The sequence below is a fragment of the Salvelinus alpinus genome, chromosome 35 (assembly GCF_045679555.1).
Source record: "Salvelinus alpinus chromosome 35, SLU_Salpinus.1, whole genome shotgun sequence".
Taxonomy (NCBI): Eukaryota; Metazoa; Chordata; class Actinopteri; order Salmoniformes; family Salmonidae; genus Salvelinus; species Salvelinus alpinus.
In genome coordinates this window covers 16,131,764-16,152,927 of record NC_092120.1, presented here as the reverse complement: position 1 = coordinate 16,152,927, position 21,164 = coordinate 16,131,764, and the positions used below count along the sequence as shown (strand labels likewise).

The following is a 21,164-nucleotide window of genomic DNA, read 5'->3' as shown; positions in this document are numbered from 1 at the left end:
TTTAAAATGTGCTTTTTATTACAAAGAATACACAGCTAAATATACAATACGTTTATAATATACAAAAGTTACAAAACAAGGAATTGTTTTTAATTTAAAACAAATTATTTTAGAGCGTTATATAAAAACAATAGCATGTGTAGTTCAGTACAATGAGGGGCGGTGTTGAAATGATAGCATGTGTAGTTCAGTACACTGAGAGGCGGTGTAGAAATGATAGCTACGACAAAAACAGGCAACACACTGGGCAAAAGTTGATCTTTCCATTTTTAGAACTCGTCAATTGGCCAACAAGCAGTTCACTCTCCACATTGTTCCAATGCACTGAAAGGTCATGCTGCTCACAGGGAAGGAAGCTCCTCCCAAAGCGTTTTGGACACTTACTGTCCTTTTATGAGTCCATCTTTGAGTAGGGGAGTGTAGCGAAAGTACTTGGGTACTGTAATCAATGGTTCACCGTTACAAGTTGTCCTCAAAATCCTCCTGAAGCCTCTCGCCTCTGTTACTGTATCGCCTGTGTCTCCTGAACAGAAACCAACAGAAACTCTAATATGTGTAAATACAACAACACACTGTACATTTTTAACATTTTAGTCATTTAGCAGACACTCTTATCCAGAGTGACTTACAGGTCCAATTAGGGTTAAGTGCTTTGCTCAAGGGCACATCGGCATATTTTGCACCTAGTCGACTCGGGGATTCGAACCAGCGACCTTTTGGTTACTGGCCCAACGCTCTTAACCGCTAGGCTACCTGCCACCCTATATTGTACTGATAGAATAAACAAAATAATTGTAATATCAACTGAATGTCAAGCTTGATGTGATATTGTAGCTTCCCATTTTGAGGTGCCCATCCATTCTCTCTTCCCATTCTGCAGTCTGTCAGCGACCTCCGTGTTCTTGCTATGTATGGCTTTATCTTACAGTATGTACCGTAGCTCAAAATGAAATGTGTATCTGCGCCGCGTGACTAGGGTGTCAGTGTGTGTTGTACCTCCACAGTAGAAAAGCGAGCGCTGCTCCACAGACCAGCAGGATGACGAGCGAGACCACCGCCACCGTGGTCCTCTTGCCCTCTCTCTCACACGGCTCTGACGGACCAGACAGGACAAGGTCACGACAAAACAATATGGGGACATGTTATGGTCTCCATAGGACAGCCTCGGAGTAACTCGGACTTGGCTCTCGAAATATGGACACTGTACATACAGTATTAACATGAACGATACATAGGGCATACCACTCACACTCACAGAGAGGCTGTACATTCAATGGATATGAATGGTGTGGGCACTAGCTTGGGCATCGACTGTTTCTGCATTCAGCATTGCCTTTGAGGAAAAGTTACAGTACCTGTTCTGTCTGTCAAGGAGATATGCGATTTCTTACCCATGCTTTTTAGTACTATTACATAGAACATTGGTCACCAACCCTGATCCTGGAGAATTACAGGGTTTGCAGGGCTTTCTTACAACCTAGCATAACCACATCTGATTCAGCCATGAGCTGCGCTAGCTAGCTAGAGGAACAGTCTGCATAAACTGTAGCTCTGCATGACCAAGGTGGGTGACCACTGGCATAGAGACTAACAGACAGATGGCTGATTCACACTATAGGGCCAACATTATTATTTCTAGCACGGTTCCATCAAAAACAGTATGGTGGATGCGAAACCAGGCCGGGCCACTGCAGCTTGGCTCGGTTTGGCCCTGTAGTGTGAATCAGGCATGAGAGACAGATGGGGTTAGTGTGTGGGGTTCCATACCTGCTGTGTAGGTGGCAGAGCTGTGGCCCAGCTTGTTGCTCACCATGCAGGTGAAGTGACCGCAGATGGGGGCGGAGGAGACGAACAGGGTCTTCCCATCAGGCGACACGTGTCCCACAGCATCGGTGATGGCTGCCCGCTCGTGGAGCCAGCTGAATTTAAGGTCTGTCCCCCAGGTCTCCACACAGAACAGGGAGGAGTGGGACACGTTCACTCTCACTGAGGGGTGGTGCACAGCCTCTGAGAGGAAAGACAAGAGACAGAGAAAAGAGAATGAGACCAGGTGTGAGAAATGTGAGACTTGGAAGTTGGAACTGAAAATTGTCTCGAAGAGGAGAAAGAGAGAGACAGAGGGTGGTTGCGTCGTGAAGTAACAGTGTGAGTTGAGCGTGTTGTCTACTGAGGCTTGGTGGCGGTGACTTGAGAAGTATGAGGCTGTGAGGAGGAAAACAGATCAGAAACTTAGAGAGAAGACATTTGACAGAGAAAAATATAGAGCTTGGAACTATTGAAGAGGGATTGTGCGAGACGGTCGTTGGACTGATAAACTGAAATATTACCGACTCAAAGTTGAGTGTTGGACTGCAGTGAAGCATACATTTATATTATGAAGACAAAGAATGAGCTTAGGCAGAACTGACCCAACAGTTAATCGTCTATAAGAACATAACTCCAGAGGACAGGAAGGAATATCTAGGAATGTATTCAAAACGGCAACGTAAATCAGACAGTCTGTGTTGTCACATAACTAACACGTCATTATAGTGACATTTTAAGTAATACGTCAGCATAGGTGACATAGAACGACGGTTAAATGTCACTATTGATATATTCTACTTAGACCATGTTGACCGCCGTACCGTACTCCTTGACGGTACACTGTCCAGCGGTCTTGATGCCAGCCTGGTCAGTGACGGTCACGATGTACACCCCACTGTCCGCCACGCCAAAGCCCTCCAGCTTCAGTATTGACCCCTGCTCCTCCAAACTCAGACGCCCGTCCAAGCGTTTTCCTTGACCGGGGAACGTAATCAACGTCACCTTCCCAGGATTCCCTGGAGTCTTTGCGTTCTCTGGCTCCCGTTCCCAGGTTATCATGGAGATCTTTTCTTTGGGACCGCGGTCGATCTGGACCTGGAGAACTAGACGTCCGGCTGGGAGTACATTGACCGGCTGCGGGGTCTGGAAGTGGACCGACACGCACTGGTACCCACAAGACACTGGGGACAGAAACATGATCATACGTTATTGTATTGCCTGTGGTGATTGGATATCAATACCTTACCAGCCTTCGTTGGAGCCTGATGGAGAGAGACATTTGAGGAAGGGCTCATTGTAATGGCAGGAGTGGAGTGAATGGCCATTTCAATGAGCCTGTCCTCCGATTTAAAATGACACCAGCCTCCACTGCTAACCACTGATACGGTTGGTTTCTATGTTTTTCATGACTTAGCTCATGATTTCTTACATTTGTATTTAGTATGAAGTGAAGAGGACTTTCATCGGGTAGTCAAACAGTAACTGAGAGCACATGATAGTTCTGCCTGATGTGATGTTTGTCAAGCTTTGTTGTTACATGACTAACCCTCTGTGGAAACCTCCGTCTAACACAAAGGGAAGTTTACATCTCTCACAGGGAAAGACACCATTTCCTCAGAAGACGCAGATTGAAACACACCCTATTGTCTCAATCACCTCAGATGACCAGAGCTGCACACTCCTTGGCTCGGGCTAGACATATACAATAGTACTGTGCACTGAAGACAGTATATCACACACAAACTGGAAAACATGTAATCTCAACACACAGAACCACATGTTAAGGCTGTCGCGTGAGACTACTGATGATGTATCAGTCCAATACTAATATGGTAAATACAACATACACAAATGGCCAAATAGAGCAGTCAAATACACCGCGCCTGGTTGCACCAATACACTTAGATACAGTAGTGTGACATTTTTACATAGTGTATCATGTTGCACAGAAGCACTTACACAAGAGCAGCGGTAGCAAAGAGAGGCTCCAGGAGAGACAGTGTTGCAGCCTCATGGCACCTGAGAGAGATAGGGAGAGAGAGAATAACAGACTGACAGACAGAGTCTGAGACTGAGAAAGAGAGAGAGAGAGGAATAACAGACAGAGGACGTTTGTCTTGGATGGTTCCCATGACCTCTCTGATAAGACACCGATAGAGACCCAGTTTTCCAAAGAAGAGGTCATTGTTTCACTTCCTTTTCAAAGTCTGACTTAGTAGCTTGCCTTAAGGAACTGGTCTATATCTGTGCATAGACAATGACCTGCACTGGATCAAAGTCAGCAGCAGTTTGAAATGCACTTACCTTCCCAGCTGTACAATGGATTATGAGTCAGAGATTATGAGTCTGGAAGTGGCAGGAGGTGCATTCATTCAAAAGGAAGCCCACTTTTAAGGGGTAGGGCACAGCACGCCAGGAAGCTTGGATGCAGTTTTACAATATAAAAACAAAAAAATCCTTACGCAGATGGAACAGAAAAATGTCAACCATCAAAAACAACCCAAAGAAAGAGGCTGGAGTGAACTAAAAGTTGCTCTGATAGATTGTAGTCTGGTGCAGGACTTTGTACTCTCAGCCCTTCCCTGTGTGAGGTCCAGCCAGTTAGGTACTTAGACGTCACCTTGTTTTCAAGCTGTGCAATTTCCTCTTTCCCTTTCCTGTACAATAAGTGCCACTACTCAGCTGTGTTTAAACAAGCGGATTCTATTGTATTCTGTTATAAAATTATCACACTGATTATCACTCCTCCCCCCCGCCATCTATTTGTGTCCAAGCACCCTCTCAAATGCCAATGCAACAAATCATATTGTCCGGACACATACTTTGAACACAATAAGCAAATAGAAAAGTAAATGAAATTAGAATAGCATTCTCTCAAGGGAAAGTTAACCATGTTGGAATGCTGTGTTCAAAAATGTGTTTTGTAATTTGGTGGCGGTTTTCCATTATTATTCAGGTTATGATGATGGATTTTTCTACAACAATATCAAGCTATTACTTTATTTATTTATTTTTTACATTTCCTGTTGAAAAACAATATACCACGTATGAATACAGTAATGTACACACACTTAAGGGGTAAAAAACTTGATGGAGTAGGCCATTCAAGGAGTTGGTCTGATGATGCCCTCTGATGTCATCGGCCTCCCCCCTTGCTTGCAGAAACAATAGAGGAGCAATAGAGAACAATGCAGAAAGGCCGACCCCCTACTTCTGCCATGTCATGAGCGTGCCTGGACCACCTAGTACCTTTTGTTAAGTAAATCAGGTGCAAAGGAGACTGAAGTGCAACTTTAATTTGGCAAAAAAAATCTTATCAACATTTGCAAAAACAATTAACAATACGGTAGAGTATTTTCAATTCACGTTCTCTGTGAATGACAATGACCATCCATAACAATAAACTAGACGAGGTAAGATCACGAATATCCTACCAACGGGACATCAAAAACTGTAATATCCTATGCTTCATGGAATCGTGGCTGAATGACGACATGGATATTCAGCTAACGGGATACACGCTGCACTGGCAGGATAGAACAGCACACTCCGGTAAGACGAGGGGGGGCGGTCTGTGCATATTTGTAAACAACAGCTGGTGCATGAAATCTAAGGAAGTCTCTAGATTTTTGCTCGCCTGAAGTAGAGTATATTGTGATAAATTGCAGGCCACCCTACTTGCCTAGAGAGTTCTCAGCTATACTTTCGTGGCTGTTAATTTACCACCACAGACAGATGCTGGCACTAAGACCGCACTCAGTCAGCTGTATAAGGAAATAAGCAAACAGGAAACCACTTACCCAGAGGCGGCGCTCCTAGTGGCCGGAGACTTTAATGCAGGGAAACTTAAATCAGTTCTACCAAATCTCTATCAACATGTTAAATGTGCAACCAGAGGGAAAAAAATTCTAGATCACCTGTACTACACACACAGAGACGCGTACAAAGCTCTCCCTCGCCCTCCATTTGGTAAATCCAACCACAACTCTATCCTCCTGATTCCTGCTTACAAGCAAAAATTAAAGCAGGAAGCACCAGTGACTCGGTCTATAAAAAAATGGTCAGATGAAGCAGATGCTAAACTACAGGACTACTTTGCTATCACAGACTGGAACATGTTCCGGGATTCTTCCGATGACATTGAGGAATAGACCACATCAGTCACTGGCTTTATCAATAAGTGCATTGAGGACGTCGTGCCTACAGTGACTGTACGTACATACCCCAACCAGAAGCCATGGATTACAGGCAACGTTCGCACTGAGCTAAAGGGTAGAGCTGCTGCTTTCAAGGTGCGGGACTCTAACCCGGAAGCTTACAAGAAATCCCGCTATGCACTGCAACGAACCATCAAACAGGCAAAGCGTCAATACAGGGCTAAGATTGAATCATACTACACAGGCTCCGACGTTCGTCGGATGTGGCAGGGCTTGCAAACTATTACAAACTACAAAGGGAAGCACAGCCGCGAGCTGCCCAGTGACACAAGCCTACTAGACGAGCTAAATCACTTCTATGCTCGCTTCGAGGCAAGCAACACTGAGGCATGCATGAGAGCATCAGCTGTTCCGGACGACTGTGTGATCACGCTCTCCGTAGCCGACGTGAGTAAGACCTTTAAACAGGTCAACATACATAAGGCTGCAGGGCCAGATGGATTACCAGGACGTGTGCTCTGGGCATGTGCTGACCAACTGGCAGGTGTTTTTACTGACATTTTCAACTTGTCCCTGATTTGAGTCTGTAATACCAACATGCTTCAAGCAGACCACCATAGTCCCTGTGCCCAAGAACACAAAGGCAACCTGTCTAAATGACTACAGACCTGTAGCACTCACGTCCGTAGCCATGAAGTGCTTTGAAAGGCTGGTAATGGCTCACATCAACACCATTATCCCAGAAACCCTAGACCCACTCCAAATTGCATACCGCCCAAACAGATCCACAGATGATGCAATCTCTATTGCACTCCACACTGCCCTTTCCCACCTGGACAAAAGGAACACCTATGTGAGAATGCTGTTCATTGACTACAGCTCAGCGTTCAACACCATAGTACCATCAAAGCTCATCACCAAGCTAAGGATCCTGGGACTAAACACCTCCCTCTGCAACTGGATCCTGGACTTCCTGACAGGCCGACCCCAGGTGGTGAGGGTAGGTCACAACACATCTGCCACGCTGATCCTCAAAACTGGAGCGCCCCAGAGGTGCGTGCTCAGTCTCCTCCTGTACTCCCTGTTCACCCACGACTGCACGGCCAGGCACGACTCCAACACCATCATTAAGTTTGCTGACGACACAACAGTGGTAGGCCTGATCACCGACAATGACGAGACAGCCTATAGGGAGGAGGTCAGAGACCTGGCCGGGTGGTGCCAGAATAACAACCTATCACTCAACGTAACCAAGACTAAGGAGATGATTGTGGACTACAGGAAAAGGAGCACCGAGCACATACCCATTCTCATCGAGGGGGCTGTAGTGGAGCAGGTTGAGAGCTTCAAATTCCTTGGTGTCCACACAACAACAAACTAGATTGGTCCAAACACACCAAGACAGTCGTGAAGAGGGCACGACAAAGTTTATTCAGGAAACTAAGAAGATTTGGCATGGGTCCTGAGATCCTCAAAAGGTTCTACAGCTGCAACATCGAGAGCATCCTGACTGGTTGCATCACTGCCTGGTACGGCAATTGCTTGGCCTCCGACCGCAAGGCACTTCAGAGGGTCGTGCGTACGGCCCAGTACATCACTGGGGCTAAGTTGCCTGCCATCCAGAACCTCTACACCAGGCGGTGTCAGAGGAAGGTCCTAAAAATTGTCAAAGACCCCAGCCACCCCAGTCATAGACTGTTTTCTCTACTACCGCATGGCAAGCGGTACCGGAGCGCCAAGTCTAAGACTCCTGAACCGGTAACCAAATGGTTACCCGGACTTTTTGCATTGTGTGCCCCCCCCCAAACCCTCTTTTACGCTGCTGCTACTCTCTGTTTGTCTTATATGCATAGTCACTTTAACTATACATTCATGTACATACTTCCTAAATTGGCCTGACCAACCAGTGCTCCCCACACATTAGCTAACCGGGCTATCTGCATTGTGTCCCACCACCCGCCAACCCCTCTTTTTACGCTTCTGCTACTATCTGTTCATCATATATGCATAGTCACTTTAACGATACCTACATGTACATACTACCTCAATAAGCCTGACTAACCGGTGTCTGTATATAGCCTTGCTACTCTTTTTTCAAATGTCTTTTTACTGTTGTTTTATTTCTTTACTTACCTACACACACATACCTTTTTCCCCCGCACCATTGGTTAGAGCCTGTAAGTAAGCACGTGACAAATAAACTTTGATTTGAAATGAAATCAGGGGCGCAACATGTTGCCACATTCTGAAATTGCATTTTTGTTCCCCCCAGTTTTATCATTGGAATGTGATACAAAATGAGGCAACGGTGTGCTTTATGGCCATGCAGATGCCTCCAAGCGGTCGGGTAGGCTGTTTGGATTTTTTATTTAAAAAATGCCCCCCCCCCCCACTTCTAAAACCAAAGTTGCGCCTCTGAATGATATTATGAATAGAGGAAGTTCTAAAACAAGCCAGTGGATGGAACTATTTTATGAAATAGTTGGTGCTATGCTTTTCCTCCTTCATCCAGACTCAGCAAAAAAAGAAACGTCCCTTTTTCTGGACCCTGTCTTCCAAAGATAATTTGTAAAAATCCAAATAACTTCACAGATCTTCATTGTAAAGGGTTTTTTAAACACTGTTTCCCATGCTTGTTCAATGAACCATAAACAATTAATGAACATGCACTTGTGGAACGGTCGTTAAGACACTAACAGCTTACAGACGGTAGGCAATTAAGGTCACAGTTATGAAAACTTAGGACACTAGAGAGGCCTTCCTACTGACTCTGAAAAATACCAAAAGAAAGATGCCCAGGGTCCCTGCTCATCTGCGTGAACGTGCCTTAGGCATGCTGCAAGGATGCATGAGGACCGCAGATGTGGCCAAGGCAATAAATTACAATGTCCGTACTGTGAGATAGCGCTACAGTGAGACAGGATGGACAGCTGATCATCCTCGCAGTGGCAGACCACGTGTAACAACACCTGCACAGGATCGGTACATCTGAACATCACACCTGCGGGACAGGTACAGGATGGCAACAACAACTGCCCGAGTTACACCAGGAACGCACAATCCCTCCATCAGTGCTCAGACTGTCTGCAATAGGCTGAGAGAGGCTGGACTGAGGGCTTGTAGGCCTGTTGTAAGGCAGGTCCTCACCAGACATCACCGGCAACAACGTCGCCTATGGGCAGAAACCCACCATCGCTGGACCAGACAGGACTGGCAAAAAGTGCTCTTCACTGACGAGTCGTGGTTTTGTCTCACCAGGGTGATGGTCGGATTCGCATTGATGGTACATACTACCTCAATAGTAGTATGGAGGGTCCGTCATGGTCCGTCATGGGACGATGTGTCACAGCATCATCGGACTGAGCTTGTTGTCATTGCAGGCAATCTCAATGCTGTGCGTTACAGGGAAGACATCCTCCTCCCTCATGTGGTACCCTTCCTGCAGGCTCATCCTGACATGACCCTCCAGCATGACAATGCCACCAGCCATACTGCTCATTCTGTGCGTGATTTCCTGCAAGACAGGAGTGTCAGTTTTCTGCCATGGCCAGTGAAGAGCCCGGATCTCAATCCCATTAAGCACGTCTGGGACCTGTTGGATCGGAGGGTGAGGGCTAGGGCCATTCCCCCCAGAAATGTCTGGGAACATGTAGGTGCCTTGGTGGAAGAGTGGGGTAACATCTGAACTGGTAAATCTGGTGCAGTCCATGAGGAGGAGATGCACTGCAGTACTTAATGCAGCTGGTGGCCACACCAGATACTGACTGTTACTTTGGATTTTGACCCCCCTTTGTTCAGGGACACATTATTCAATTTATGTTAGTCACATGACTGTGGAACTTGTTCAGTTTATGTCTCAGTTGTTGAATCTTGTTATGTTCATACAAATATTTACACATGTTAAGTTTGCTGAAAATAAACGCAGTTGACAGTGAGAGGAGGTTTATTTTTTTTGCTGAGTTTCTCTTCACTGTCTCCTATGGAAGAGCAAAGTGTGCATTTTTCCATTTGCTTTATATCATACATAGGCATCACAAAAGTAGGTTTAAGTTTAAGTTGTAGATGTGATGGCATACAGTACTTAACAAAAAGATACAAAGATATAATAAGTCAAAATATATGTGTGGACACTGCATCAATAAATACCACACATCCGCATATACATACACCAATAACAAGCATTTCACTATACCCTCAATAACATCTGCTAAACATGTGTAGGTTACCAATACAATTTAATTTGATAAAAAGGCATATCAATATATTTTATTGATGCGGAATAGGGCCACAGCTCTTAATAGGAATGATCATTGGTGTCTGGTAGTGACTTGCTGCAATAGAATATTACATTAAACTTCTCATATCATACCATCTCCGCAGGTGCCCATCTATGCCAAAGACTTGTGTGATTGTGAAGTGTATAACAAAGTGTCATAAGACGGATCCTCTAGCCCCACAATGAAATAGGGTGCAGGCCAGGCAGCAGGCTGTTAGCCAACCTGCCAGCTTAGTGGAGTCTGCCAATAGCACAGTCAGTGTAGTCAGCTCAGCCATACCCATTGAGACTGTGTCTGTGCCTCGACCTAGGTTGGGCAAAACTAAACATGGCGGTGTTCGCCTTAGCAATCTTATTAGGATAAAGACCTCCTCCATTCCTGCCATTATTGAAAGAGATCGTGATACCTCACATCTCAAAATAGGGTTACTTAATGTTAGATCCCTCACTTCAAAGGCAGTCATAGTCAATGAACTAATCACTGATCATAATCTTGATGTGATTGGCCTGACTGAAACATGGCTTAAGCCTGATGAATTTACTGTGTTAAATGAGGCCTCACCTCCTGGTTACACTAGTGACCATATCCCCCGTGCATCCCGCAAAGGTGGAGGTGTTGCTAACATTTACGATAGCAAATTTCAAATTACAAAAAAAAAAATGGCGTTTTCGTCTTTTGAGCTTCTAGTCATGAAATCTATGCAGCCTACTCAATCACTTTTTATAGCTACTGTTTACAGGCCTCCTGGGCCATATACAGCGTTCCTCTCTGAGTTTCCTGAATTCCTATCAGACCTTGTAGTCATAGCAGATCATATTCTAATTTTTGGTGATTTTAATATTCACATGGAGAAGTCCACAGACCCACTCCAAAAGTCTTTCGGAGCCATTATCGACTCAGTGGGTTTTGTCCAACATGTCTCTGGACCTACTCACTGCCACAGTCATACTCTGGACCTAGTTTTGTCCCATGGAATAAATGTTGTAGATCTTAATGTTTTTCCACATAATCCTGGACTATCGGACCACCATTTTATTACGTTTGCAATTGCAACAAATAATCTGCTCAGACCCCAACCAAGGAGCATCAAAAGTCGTGCTATAAATTCTCAGACAACACAAAAATTCCTTGATGCCCTTCCAGACTCCTTCTGCCTACCCAAGGACGTCAGAGGACAAAAATCAGTTAACCACCTAACTGAGGAACTCAATTTAACCTTGCGCAATACCCTAGATGCAGTTGCACCCCTAAAAACGAAAAACATTTGTCATAAGAAACTAGCTCCCTGGTATACAGAAAATACCCGAGCTTTGAAGCAAGCTTCCAGGAAATTGGAACGGAAATGGCGCCACACCAAACTGGAAGTCTTCCGACTAGCTTGGAAAGACAGTACCGTGCAGTACCGAAGAGCCCTCACTGCTGCTCGATCATCCTACTTTTCCAACTTAATCGAGGAAAATAAGAACAATCCAAAATTTCTTTTTGATACTGTTGCGAAACTAACTAAAAAGCAGCATTCCCCAAGAGAGGATGGCTTTCACTTCAGCAGTAATAAATTCATGAACTTCTTTGAGGAAAAGATCATGACCATTAGAAAGCAAATTACGGACTCCTCTTTGAATCTGCGTATTCCTCCAGGGCTTAGCTGTCCTGGATCTGCACAGCTCTGCGAGGGCCTGGGATCGGGAGAGACACTTAAGTGTTTTAGTACTATATCTCTTGACACAATGATGAAAATAATCATGGCCTCTAAACCTTCAAGCTGCATACTGGATCCTATTCCTACTAAACTGCTGAAGGAGCTGCTTCCTGTGCTTGGCCCTCCTATGTTGAACATAATAAACAGCTCTCTATCCACCGGATGTGTACCAAACTCACTAAAAGTGGCAGTGATAAAGCCTCTCTTGAAAAAGCCAAACCTTGACCCGGAAAATATAAAAAACTATCGGCCTATATCGAATCTTCCATTCCTCTCAAAGATTTTAGAAAAAGCTGTTGCGCAGCAACTCACTGCCTTTCTGAAGACAAATAATGTATACGAAATGCTTCAGTCTGGTTTTAGACCCCATCATAGCACTGAGACTGCACTTGTGAAGGTGGTAAATGACCTTTTAATGGCGTCAGACCGAGGCTCTGCATCTGTCCTCGTGCTACTAGACCTTAGTGCTGCCTTTGACACCATCGATCACCACATTCTTTTGGAGAGACTGGAAACCCAAATTGGTCTACACGGACAAGTTCTGGCCTGGTTTAGATCTTACCTGTCGGAAAGATATCAGTTTGTCTCTGTGAATGGTCTGTCCTCTGACAAATCAACTGTACATTTCGGTGTTCCTCAAGGTTCCGTTTTAGGACCACTATTGTTTTCACTATATATTTTACCTCTTGGGGATGTTATTCGAAAACATAATGTTAACTTTCACTGCTATGCGGATGACACACAGCTGTACATTTCAATGAAACATGGTGAAGCCCCAAAATTGCCCTCGCTAGAAGCCTGTGTTTCAGACATAAGGAAGTGGATGGCTGAAAACTTTCTACTTTTAAACTCGGACAAAACAGAGATGCTTGTTCTAGGTCCCAAGAAACAAAGAGATCTTCTGTTAAATCTGACAATTCATCTTGATGGTTGTAAAGTCGTCTCAAATAAAACTGTGAAGGACCTCGGCGTTACTCTTGACCCTGATCTCTCTTTTGACGAACATATCAAGACTGTTTCAAGGACAGCTTTTTTCCATCTACGTAACATTGCAAAAATCAGAAATTTTCTGTCCAAAAAAGATGCAGAAAAATTAATCCATGCATTTGTTACTTCTAGGTTAGACTACTGCAATGCTCTACTTTCCGGCTACCCGGATAAAGCACTAAATAAACTTCAGTTAGTGCTAAATACGGCTGCTAGAATCCTGACTAGAACCAAGAAATTTGATCATATTACTCCAGTGCTAGCTTCCCTACACTGGCTTCCTGTTAAGGCAAGGGCTGATTTCAAGGTTTTACTGTTAACCTATAAAGCGTTACATGGGCTTGCTCCTACCTATCTTTCCGAGTTGGTCCTGCCGTACATACCAATACGTACGCTACGGTCACAAGACGCAGGCCTCCTAATTGTCCCTAGAATTTCTAAGCAAACAGCGGGAGGCAGGGCTTTCTCCTATAGATCTCCATTTTTATGGAACAGTCTGCCTACCCATGTGAGAGACGCAGACTCGGTCTCAACCTTTAAGTCTTTACTGAAGACTTATCTCTTCAGTAGGTCATATGATTGAGTGTAGTCTGGCCCAGGAGTGTGAAGGTGAACGGAAAGGCTCTGGAGCAACGAACCGCCCTTGCTGTCTCTGCCAGGCCGGTTCCCCTCTCTCCACTGGGATTCTCTGCCTCTAACCCTGTTACAGGGGCTGAGTCACTGGCTTGCTGGTGCTCTTTCATGCCGTCCCTAGGAGGGGTGCGTCACTTGAGTGGGTTGAGTTACTGACGTGATCTTCCTGTCTGGGTTGGCGCCCCCCCTTGGTTTGTGCTGTGGTGGAGACCTTTGTGGGCTATACTCGGCCTTGTCTCAGGATTGTAAGTTGGTGGTTGAGGATTTCCCTCTAGTGGTGCGGGGGCTGTGCTTTGGCAAAGTGGGTGGGGTTATATCCTTCCTATTTGGCCCTGTCCGGGGGTTTCTTCGGATGGGGCCACAGTGTCTCCTGACCGCTCCTGTCTCAGCCTCCAGTATTTATGCTGCAGTAGTTTGTGTCGGGGGGCTAGGGTCAGTTGGTTACCTGGAGTACTTCTCCTGTCTTATCCAGTGTCCTGTGTGAATTTAAGTATGCTCTCTCTAATTCTCTCGTTCTCTCTTTCTCTCTGAGAACCTGAGCCCTAGGACCATACGTCAGGACTACCGGGCATGATGACACCTTGCTGTCCCCAGTCCGCCTGGCCTTGCTGCTATTCCAGTTTCAACTGTTCTGCCTGCGGTTACGGAACCCCTACCTGTCCCAGACCTGCTGTTTTCAACTCTTAATGATCGGCTATGAAAAGCCAACTGAGATTTATTCCTGATTATTATTTGACCATGCTTGTCATTTATGAACATTTTGAAAATCTTGGCTCTCTCTAATTTTCTCCTTCTCTCTTTCTTTCTCTCGGAGGACCTGAGCCCTAGGACCATACGTCGGGACTACCGGCCGTGGTGACTCCTTGCTGTCCCCAGTCCGCCTGGCCTTGCTGCTATTCCAGTTTCAACTGTTCTGCCTGCGGTTATGGAACCCCTACCTGTCCCAGACCTGCTGTTTTCAACTCTTAATGATCGGCTATGAAAAGCCAACTGAGATTTATTCCTGATTATTATTTGACCATGCTTGTCATTTATGGAAATTTTGAAAATCTTGGCTCTCTCTAATTTTCTCCTTCTCTCTTTCTTTCTCTCGGAGGACCTGGGCCCTAGGACCATGCGTCGGGACTGCCGCCCGTGGTGACTCCTTGCTGTCCCCAGTCCGCCTGGCCTTGCTGCTATTCCAGTTTCAGCTGTTCTGCCTGCGGTTATGGAACCGCCACCTGTCCCAGACCTGTTGTTTTTCAACTCTTGATGATCGGCTATGAAAAGCCAACTGAAAATTATTCATGATTATTATTTGACCATGCTTGTCACTTATGAACATTTTTGAACATCTTGGCATAGTTCTGTTATAATCTCCACCCGGCACAGCCAGAAGAGGACTGGCCACCCCTCATAGCCTGGTTCCTCTCTAGGTTTCTTCCTAGGTTTTGGCCTTTCTAGGGAGTTTTTCCTAGCCACCGTGCTTCTACACCTGCATTACTAGCTGTTTGGGGTTTTAGGCTGGGTGTCTGTACAGCACTTCGAGATATTAGCTGATGTACGAAGGGCTATATAAAATAAAGTTGATTGATAATGGAACGCTAGGGACCTCCTAAGGTCATATAATCCCATTCGTCCTCCGCTGTTTGCATCTCCTGTTAATAACACACAGCAATGTGAAAAGTGTACGCGTACCAAACAGAATACTGGGTATTTTATTAATGTATTACTGTAAAAGACAAGCCGGGGAGATGTTGTGTAATCTTACCAGGAGAGACATCCAATTTTTTTTAGAATCACTATGATGATGATGATGATGATGATGATGATGACAGTGGCCAATATTACAACACACCAAATCTCACAGGATTGGTTACTTTGGGATGGTGTAGGAGAATCTAGGCCACAGCAAAGAAGCATGAAAGACAAAAATAACTCAAAATAGTCATAATAAATCATCATAATGCATGTATACCAGTGATGTAGTTTGTAACACTTGTCCCCAGACTGCTGTTGACCACACAGGTGTAGTTGTGGCCCTTCATTCCAGAGACGTAGAGGTTCCTGCCATCTGCAGAGAGATTGGCTGTCTGATTGGAGACCTCTACCCCATCCACCAACCAGGAAACCACTGGGCTGTCCCACTGTGCCATGTCATTGGCCACCTCACACTGGAGGGACAGAGACGCCACAGGAGCAGCAACTAGGCGAGAGGGAGGGAGAAAACAAGTTATGCAGAACAAATAGTCCAAATATAGTTATATTGGTTATTGCGTACTTATGTAGTTCTGCACATAAGGGTAGCCTCGGCACCCAGGCTTCACTCACATTGTTCGGAAGGTGAGGTGAAAGCCTATGACCGAGGCTAATGTCAAGGTAATGTGACTTTTTAGTTTGCACAGTATATGACCCAAACTAAATCTAGGTAGTGACCAGAAATATTGGTGTAACTGTTTCTCACCACTCTCTCTAACAAGTATATTTGCTGATTGCTCGTTCCCCATCTGGTCAGTCACAGTGATGATGTAGACTCCATAGTTAGATGAACTTATATTCTCCACCCTAAATAAGGCCCCCTTCTGGTCTGTTGGATTGCCAGGTGCAGCTTGGTGATTGGCCAGCCTGACCTGTCCCTGACCCTTCTCTGTCTCGTAGTCCCAAATCACCATGACGATCTTCTCTGTTGGTGTAATCTGGAACTGGGCCCGCAGGACCAGGTCTCTCCCCGGAGCCACATAAAGGAGACCCTTGTTCTGGAAATGCACTGACAGGCACTGGTGGAGGTGCGCCACTGAGGAAAGATAGGCAAGGAATTACTGTACGTCTTATGTACACATTACTGTACCATGAAGTTATCTTTGCACTGCAATATCTTACTGACAAAAAAAAAACTCACAGAGGGCCAGGATCAGACAAATACGCCAGACCAGGATATGCAATGTTTCCATCACATCTGCAGAGCTATTTAGATTTTACAATGCTGAGGACAAAGAGAGAAAGAGTGTGTAACAGAATTTAAACTTGCACTCTATCACTCACATTGTCAGGGGCAATGTATTTGAGGGGATTTGATGGCGAAATGCTATTGATTAATTTGTCAAATCAAACAACAAAAAACAACTATTATTGTTAGCTATATACTTATGGGTTTGGATTTCTGAGCTTTAACTATTATTAATCATTAGTTATATTATTAAGCATTAGTTAGAATAGAGACATGAGGGGTGCCATAATTAAGCTTGGGAGGGGCTAAATGCAGGGAAAGCGGTCACATGTGGCAGTACTTATAAGGGGAGGAACCGTTTATTGCCCATATCACTTAGCTTCCTGCCTAGCGATAAACATACAATGTTTTGCTATAAGGAGGAAACTCCACCCAAAGTGGGGTATATATACTAACACAGATTTTTGTCGAATCAGCTGTTCGATCCTCTGGGATTAATAAACTTGGTTTAAGTTTCACAGTGTCCGTCGAGTTCTTATTCTAATAATTAGGACCTAACAATACATAAAATGTGTTTCAATGGGCTTGACATCATTTTTTCCCCTTAGAGATGGTTCTTTGGCGACAAAGATATAAAACAATACTGTGCATCTAGAGCAGTTTTTGACATAGGCCACACTTTCCATTTACAGCGCCTTCGCAAAGTATTCAGACCCCTTGACTTTTTCCACATTGTTATGTTACAGCATTATTCTAAAATGTATTAAATTGCCCCGCCCCCCATCAATCTACACACAATACCCCATAATGACAAAGCAAAAACAGGTTTTTAGATATTTTTTCTAATTTATAAAAAATGGATATATAAAATGTACATAAGTATTCAGACCCTTTACTCAGTACTTTGTTGAAGCACCTTTGGCAGTGATTACAGCCTCAAATCTTCTTGGGTATGATGCTACAACTTAGTACACCTGTATTTGGGGAGTTTCTCCCATTCTTCTCTGCAGATCCTCTCAAGACCTATCAGGTTGGATGGGGACCTTTGCGGCACAGCTATTTTCAGGTCTCTCCAGAGATGTTCGATCGGGTACAAGTCCAGGCTCTGGCTGGGCCACTCAAGGACATTCAGGAACTTGTACCGAAGCCACTCCTGCATTGTCTTGGCTGTGTGCTTAGGGCTGTTGTCCTGTTGGAAGGTGAACCTTCACCCCAGTCTGAGAACCTGCTCCAGAGCGCTCAGGACTTCATTAAAGATCTCTCTGTACTTTGCTTCATTCATCTTTCCCTCGATCCTGACTAGTCTCCCAGTCACTGAAAAACATCCCCATAGCATGATTCTGCCACCACCATGCTTCACCGTAGGGATGATGCCAGGTTTCCTCCGGACGTGACGCTTGGCATTCAGGCCAAAGAGTTTGTCTTGGTTTGATCAGACCAGAGAATCTTGTTTCTGTGCCTTTTGGTAAACTCCAAGTGCCTTTTACTGAGGAGTGGCTTCCATCTGGCCACTCTACCACAAAGGCCCGATTGGTGGAGTGCTGCAGAGATGGTTGTCCTTCTGGAAGGTTCTCCCATCTCCACAGAGGAACTCTAGAGCTATATCAGACTATCGGGTTCATGGTCACCTCCCTGACCAAGGCCCTTCTCCCCTAATTGCTCAGTTTGGTCGGGGTGGCCAGCTTTAGGAAGAGTCTTGGTGGTTCCAAACTTCTTCCATTTAAGAATGATGGAGGCCACTGTGTTCTTGGGGACCTTCAATGCTGCAGAAATGTTTTGGTACCCTTCCCCAGATCTGATCCTCGACACAACTCTTTTTTTTAATCTGACATGCACGGTCAACTATGAGACCTTTTATATAGACAGGCCTTTCCAAATTATGTCCAATCAATTGAATTTACCACAGGTGGACTCCAATCAAGTTGTAAAAACATCTCAAGGATGATCAATGGAAACAGGATGCACCTGAGCTCAATTTCGAGTCTCATAGCAACAGGTCTGAATACTTATGTAAATTTGCAAACATTTCTAAAAACCTGTTTTTGCTTTGTCATTATGGGGTATTGTGTGTAGATTGCTGAGGATTTTTTCTGTATTTAATCGATTTTAGAATAAGTCTGTAATCAGGGTTAGGGAGTAATGGATTACATGTGCAAAAACCGGTAACTGTAATCCATTACATTACCAGCAAAAATATTGTAATCAGATTACCGATACTTTTAAAATGCTAGATGATTACTTTTACATTTAGAAAGGATGTTTTCGCAATAAAATATTTGACACTTTTCTGTTTTCTCAATGACATTCAAATCAGCATTGAAAAATGGTGCAAGTTTATGTTTGTTCCACCTGAACGAGTCTGATCAGAAGTCAGAGACCAATATGATGTTACATCAAATGTGTTTGATGGATCCCGGGAAAAGAGCAGAAATAGGCGTTTGTAGGCTACAGTCCAAGCTATGTCTTCCAATGGTGCGACTGCTGTCGGCATCCAAAGATTATCCAATTTGAATAAACGCTTGGAGGTAAAGTTGACAGTAGTGGTGTAGTCTACGGCGATACGGATATCACTTATTATTGATATCTACATAGCGCATTGATGGGAATCACACTGCTGCTCTCTCACTTAGCTATTTGCGCCTTGTGGATGGCTGTTCACAAATCTAAATGTGTATTTGAACCCAATAATGGTTGAATTGAAGAAGTTTAAACTGCCTATCAATCATTGTTTTTGAAACCAGTGGACAGCCAGTGAAAAATGCGCTCTTACAATAGCTGCATAGTGCGGATACAAACCTATGGAATAAAAGTGGGGCTTTTATTGCTCAGTCTAATTCATGCTGATAAAAACTAAAATATCCATAGGCCTAATGTACACATGCTCAAACTCGCACACTTTTGATATACTTAAAGGGGCATTCTGTAGTTGCTTCATCCATTCTTGGATTTATAAATTATACATACAGTACCAATCAAAAGTTTGGACACACCTACTCATTCAAAGGTATTTTTTTATTTTGACTTGTTTCTACATTGTAGAATAATTGTGAAGACATCAACACAATGACATAACAAATAAGGAATAATGTAGTAACCAAAAAAGTGTTAAACAAATCAAAATAGATTTTAGATTTTAGATTCTTCAAAGTAGCCACCCTTTGCCTTGATGACAGTTTTGCACACTCTTGACAAACCATGCAATTCCATGAGAACAGCATTTATTTTTCAACTGGAATCAATGAGCCCAATCAGTCCTCCATGACAACAAAATCATAAACAACAGAGAAGGGCTGGCTAATACGTCCTTACATTTGGGGTCATGCTCAGGTAAAACAATTTGGCCAATCTATACTTCCATGTTTCCAAGTTCAATTCTTGAAGATCAAGGGGTATAACATTTATTGGAAGGACTGGAATTCTGATAGACTTTGGTTTTTAATGTGAAGATATCATTTAATGGTATTATTAGATGTAGTAGAAAGCGATGGGTTAGAAGAAGCCTACATAACCAATCCATAAAGTAGAATGTAGCATCCATATATGGCCAGCTATGTCAACTTTAACATTGATTTATCCTGCAATAGATGTCGTTCAATTAGTGACATACATTTTTGTCTTCTTCTAATGTCTCTTAAGGGGAAAGTAATCTAAAAGTAACGGAATGTAATCAGATTACGTTGTTGAGTTTGGGTAATCCAAAAGTTACGTTACTGATTACAATTCTGGACAGGTAACTTGTAACGGATTACATGTAGAAAGTAACTTACCCAACCCTGTCTGTAATGTAGCAAAATCTGGAAAAAGTCAAGGGTTCTGAAAACTTTCCGAAGGCACAGTAGATGAGAAAAAATAGGTTGGAAAGCAAAAGGAGAAAGAGCAAAGGATGAGTATTCTACTCACAAGAGAATGTATCCACAGCAGTAGCTGCTCTTCCGTCTCTTAACTCTCTTGACTCTACGCTGTTTAGTTTACCGAAGGTTTGAATCGCTATCAAAATATGCAAACCTTTCATGACATTTTTTTACCTTCTCTGTACGGTTCTGTACTACTGTACAATGAGACACGGAGTCTATTTCTGTGGCGGCTTCCTATATTACATAATACTGTATGCAAATTCCAGGTAACAACATAACGTGCTCAGTTGGCTAGTCAAACCTTGAGCTCACGGTTCCAGTTGATTGTAAACACTTGCCTGGGTGCCAGTGATTCCGTTGTAGCGATCCTTTCAACTTGTTGTCATGACAAACATGACAACTAAAACAGAAGCAGCGGCATCCAGGTTATTCAGTAATACAACAGACAGGTCAGCTTGATGTAGTTCTGTTTTCTGGCCTAATATTTCCTGGTTGAAGGACAAACTCAATGCATAGCTACTGTATGTAAGTGTTGAACCAGTTGTTCTTCCCTTTTCACAATCCAGTATGGCAGGATCTAGGGGAGTAACAGGAAGTAACTCCTACTGTACAGTATCTCCCTTGTTCCAGCGTGTACTCCTGACTGAATAGTCATACATTTTTATTAATCTTTGTATGGATACTATGCCAGGCACACAAATGTCCTTCAAAAAGGAAACAATTCCAGACTTGGATGAAACAGTATTTTCAAGACACTCGCTGTTTTCAATTGTCATTCCTACATTAATTGCCAGTGTTGTAAAGTACTTAAGTAAAAATACTTGA

At 43.9% G+C, this 21,164-nt stretch overlaps 2 protein-coding genes across 7 annotated transcripts; both read right to left on the bottom strand.

Annotated features, from left to right (window-relative positions):
• LOC139564245 (uncharacterized) lies at positions 1-4,403 on the bottom strand. 4 transcript variants are annotated; one of them, XM_071383603.1, is made up of 6 exons: positions 4,111-4,403; positions 3,766-3,877; positions 2,628-2,987; positions 1,768-2,007; positions 997-1,093; positions 1-546 (listed from the first exon to the last, which is right to left on the bottom strand). In XM_071383603.1, the coding sequence occupies exons 2-6, from the start codon at positions 3,818-3,820 to the stop codon at positions 381-383; spliced, it is 918 nt and encodes a 305-aa protein (XP_071239704.1). In that variant the 5' UTR covers positions 3,821-3,877; positions 4,111-4,403; the 3' UTR covers positions 1-380. The 4 variants fall into 4 exon arrangements, with proteins under 4 accessions (XP_071239704.1, XP_071239706.1, XP_071239705.1 ...); XM_071383605.1 differs by having other exon boundaries at positions 1-523; XM_071383604.1 differs by having other exon boundaries at positions 3,766-3,825.
• A 10,824-nt stretch (positions 4,404-15,227) lies between these two features.
• Positions 15,228-20,659, bottom strand: LOC139564246 (uncharacterized). 3 transcript variants are annotated; one of them, XM_071383607.1, is made up of 5 exons: positions 20,386-20,659; positions 16,438-16,521; positions 16,003-16,332; positions 15,517-15,744; positions 15,228-15,439 (listed from the first exon to the last, which is right to left on the bottom strand). In XM_071383607.1, exons 2-5 carry the CDS (start codon positions 16,487-16,489, stop codon positions 15,306-15,308), a joined length of 744 nt encoding a protein of 247 aa, XP_071239708.1. In that variant the 5' UTR covers positions 16,490-16,521; positions 20,386-20,659; the 3' UTR covers positions 15,228-15,305. The 3 variants fall into 3 exon arrangements, with proteins under 3 accessions (XP_071239708.1, XP_071239710.1, XP_071239709.1); XM_071383609.1 differs by lacking the exon at positions 20,386-20,659 and adding an exon at positions 20,253-20,375; XM_071383608.1 differs by lacking the exon at positions 20,386-20,659 and having other exon boundaries at positions 16,438-16,575.
• Positions 20,660-21,164: the final 505 nt, after the last annotated feature.

What these genes read in the sequence shown, in the direction of transcription:
- LOC139564245 (XM_071383603.1), bottom strand. Translation starts at nt 3,820, where the DNA reads ATGAGGCTGCAACACTGTCTCTCCTGGAGCCTCTCTTTGCTACCGCTG. An exon ending in GTGTACCGTCAAGGAGTACG is followed by an intron (nt 2,008 to 2,627) that starts GTACGGCGGTCA and finishes CTTTCCTCTCAG; the next exon opens with AGGCTGTGCACCACCCCTCA. An exon ending in CTCTGCCACCTACACAGCAG is followed by an intron (nt 1,094 to 1,767) that starts GTATGGAACCCC and finishes CTGGTCCGTCAG; the next exon opens with AGCCGTGTGAGAGAGAGGGC.
- LOC139564246 (XM_071383607.1), bottom strand. Translation starts at nt 16,489, where the DNA reads ATGGAAACATTGCATATCCTGGTCTGGCGTATTTGTCTGATCCTGGCC. An exon ending in TTGTCTGATCCTGGCCCTCT is followed by an intron (nt 16,333 to 16,437) that starts GTGAGTTTTTTT and finishes ATCTTTCCTCAG; the next exon opens with TGGCGCACCTCCACCAGTGC. An exon ending in TATACTTGTTAGAGAGAGTG is followed by an intron (nt 15,745 to 16,002) that starts GTGAGAAACAGT and finishes CCTCTCGCCTAG; the next exon opens with TTGCTGCTCCTGTGGCGTCT.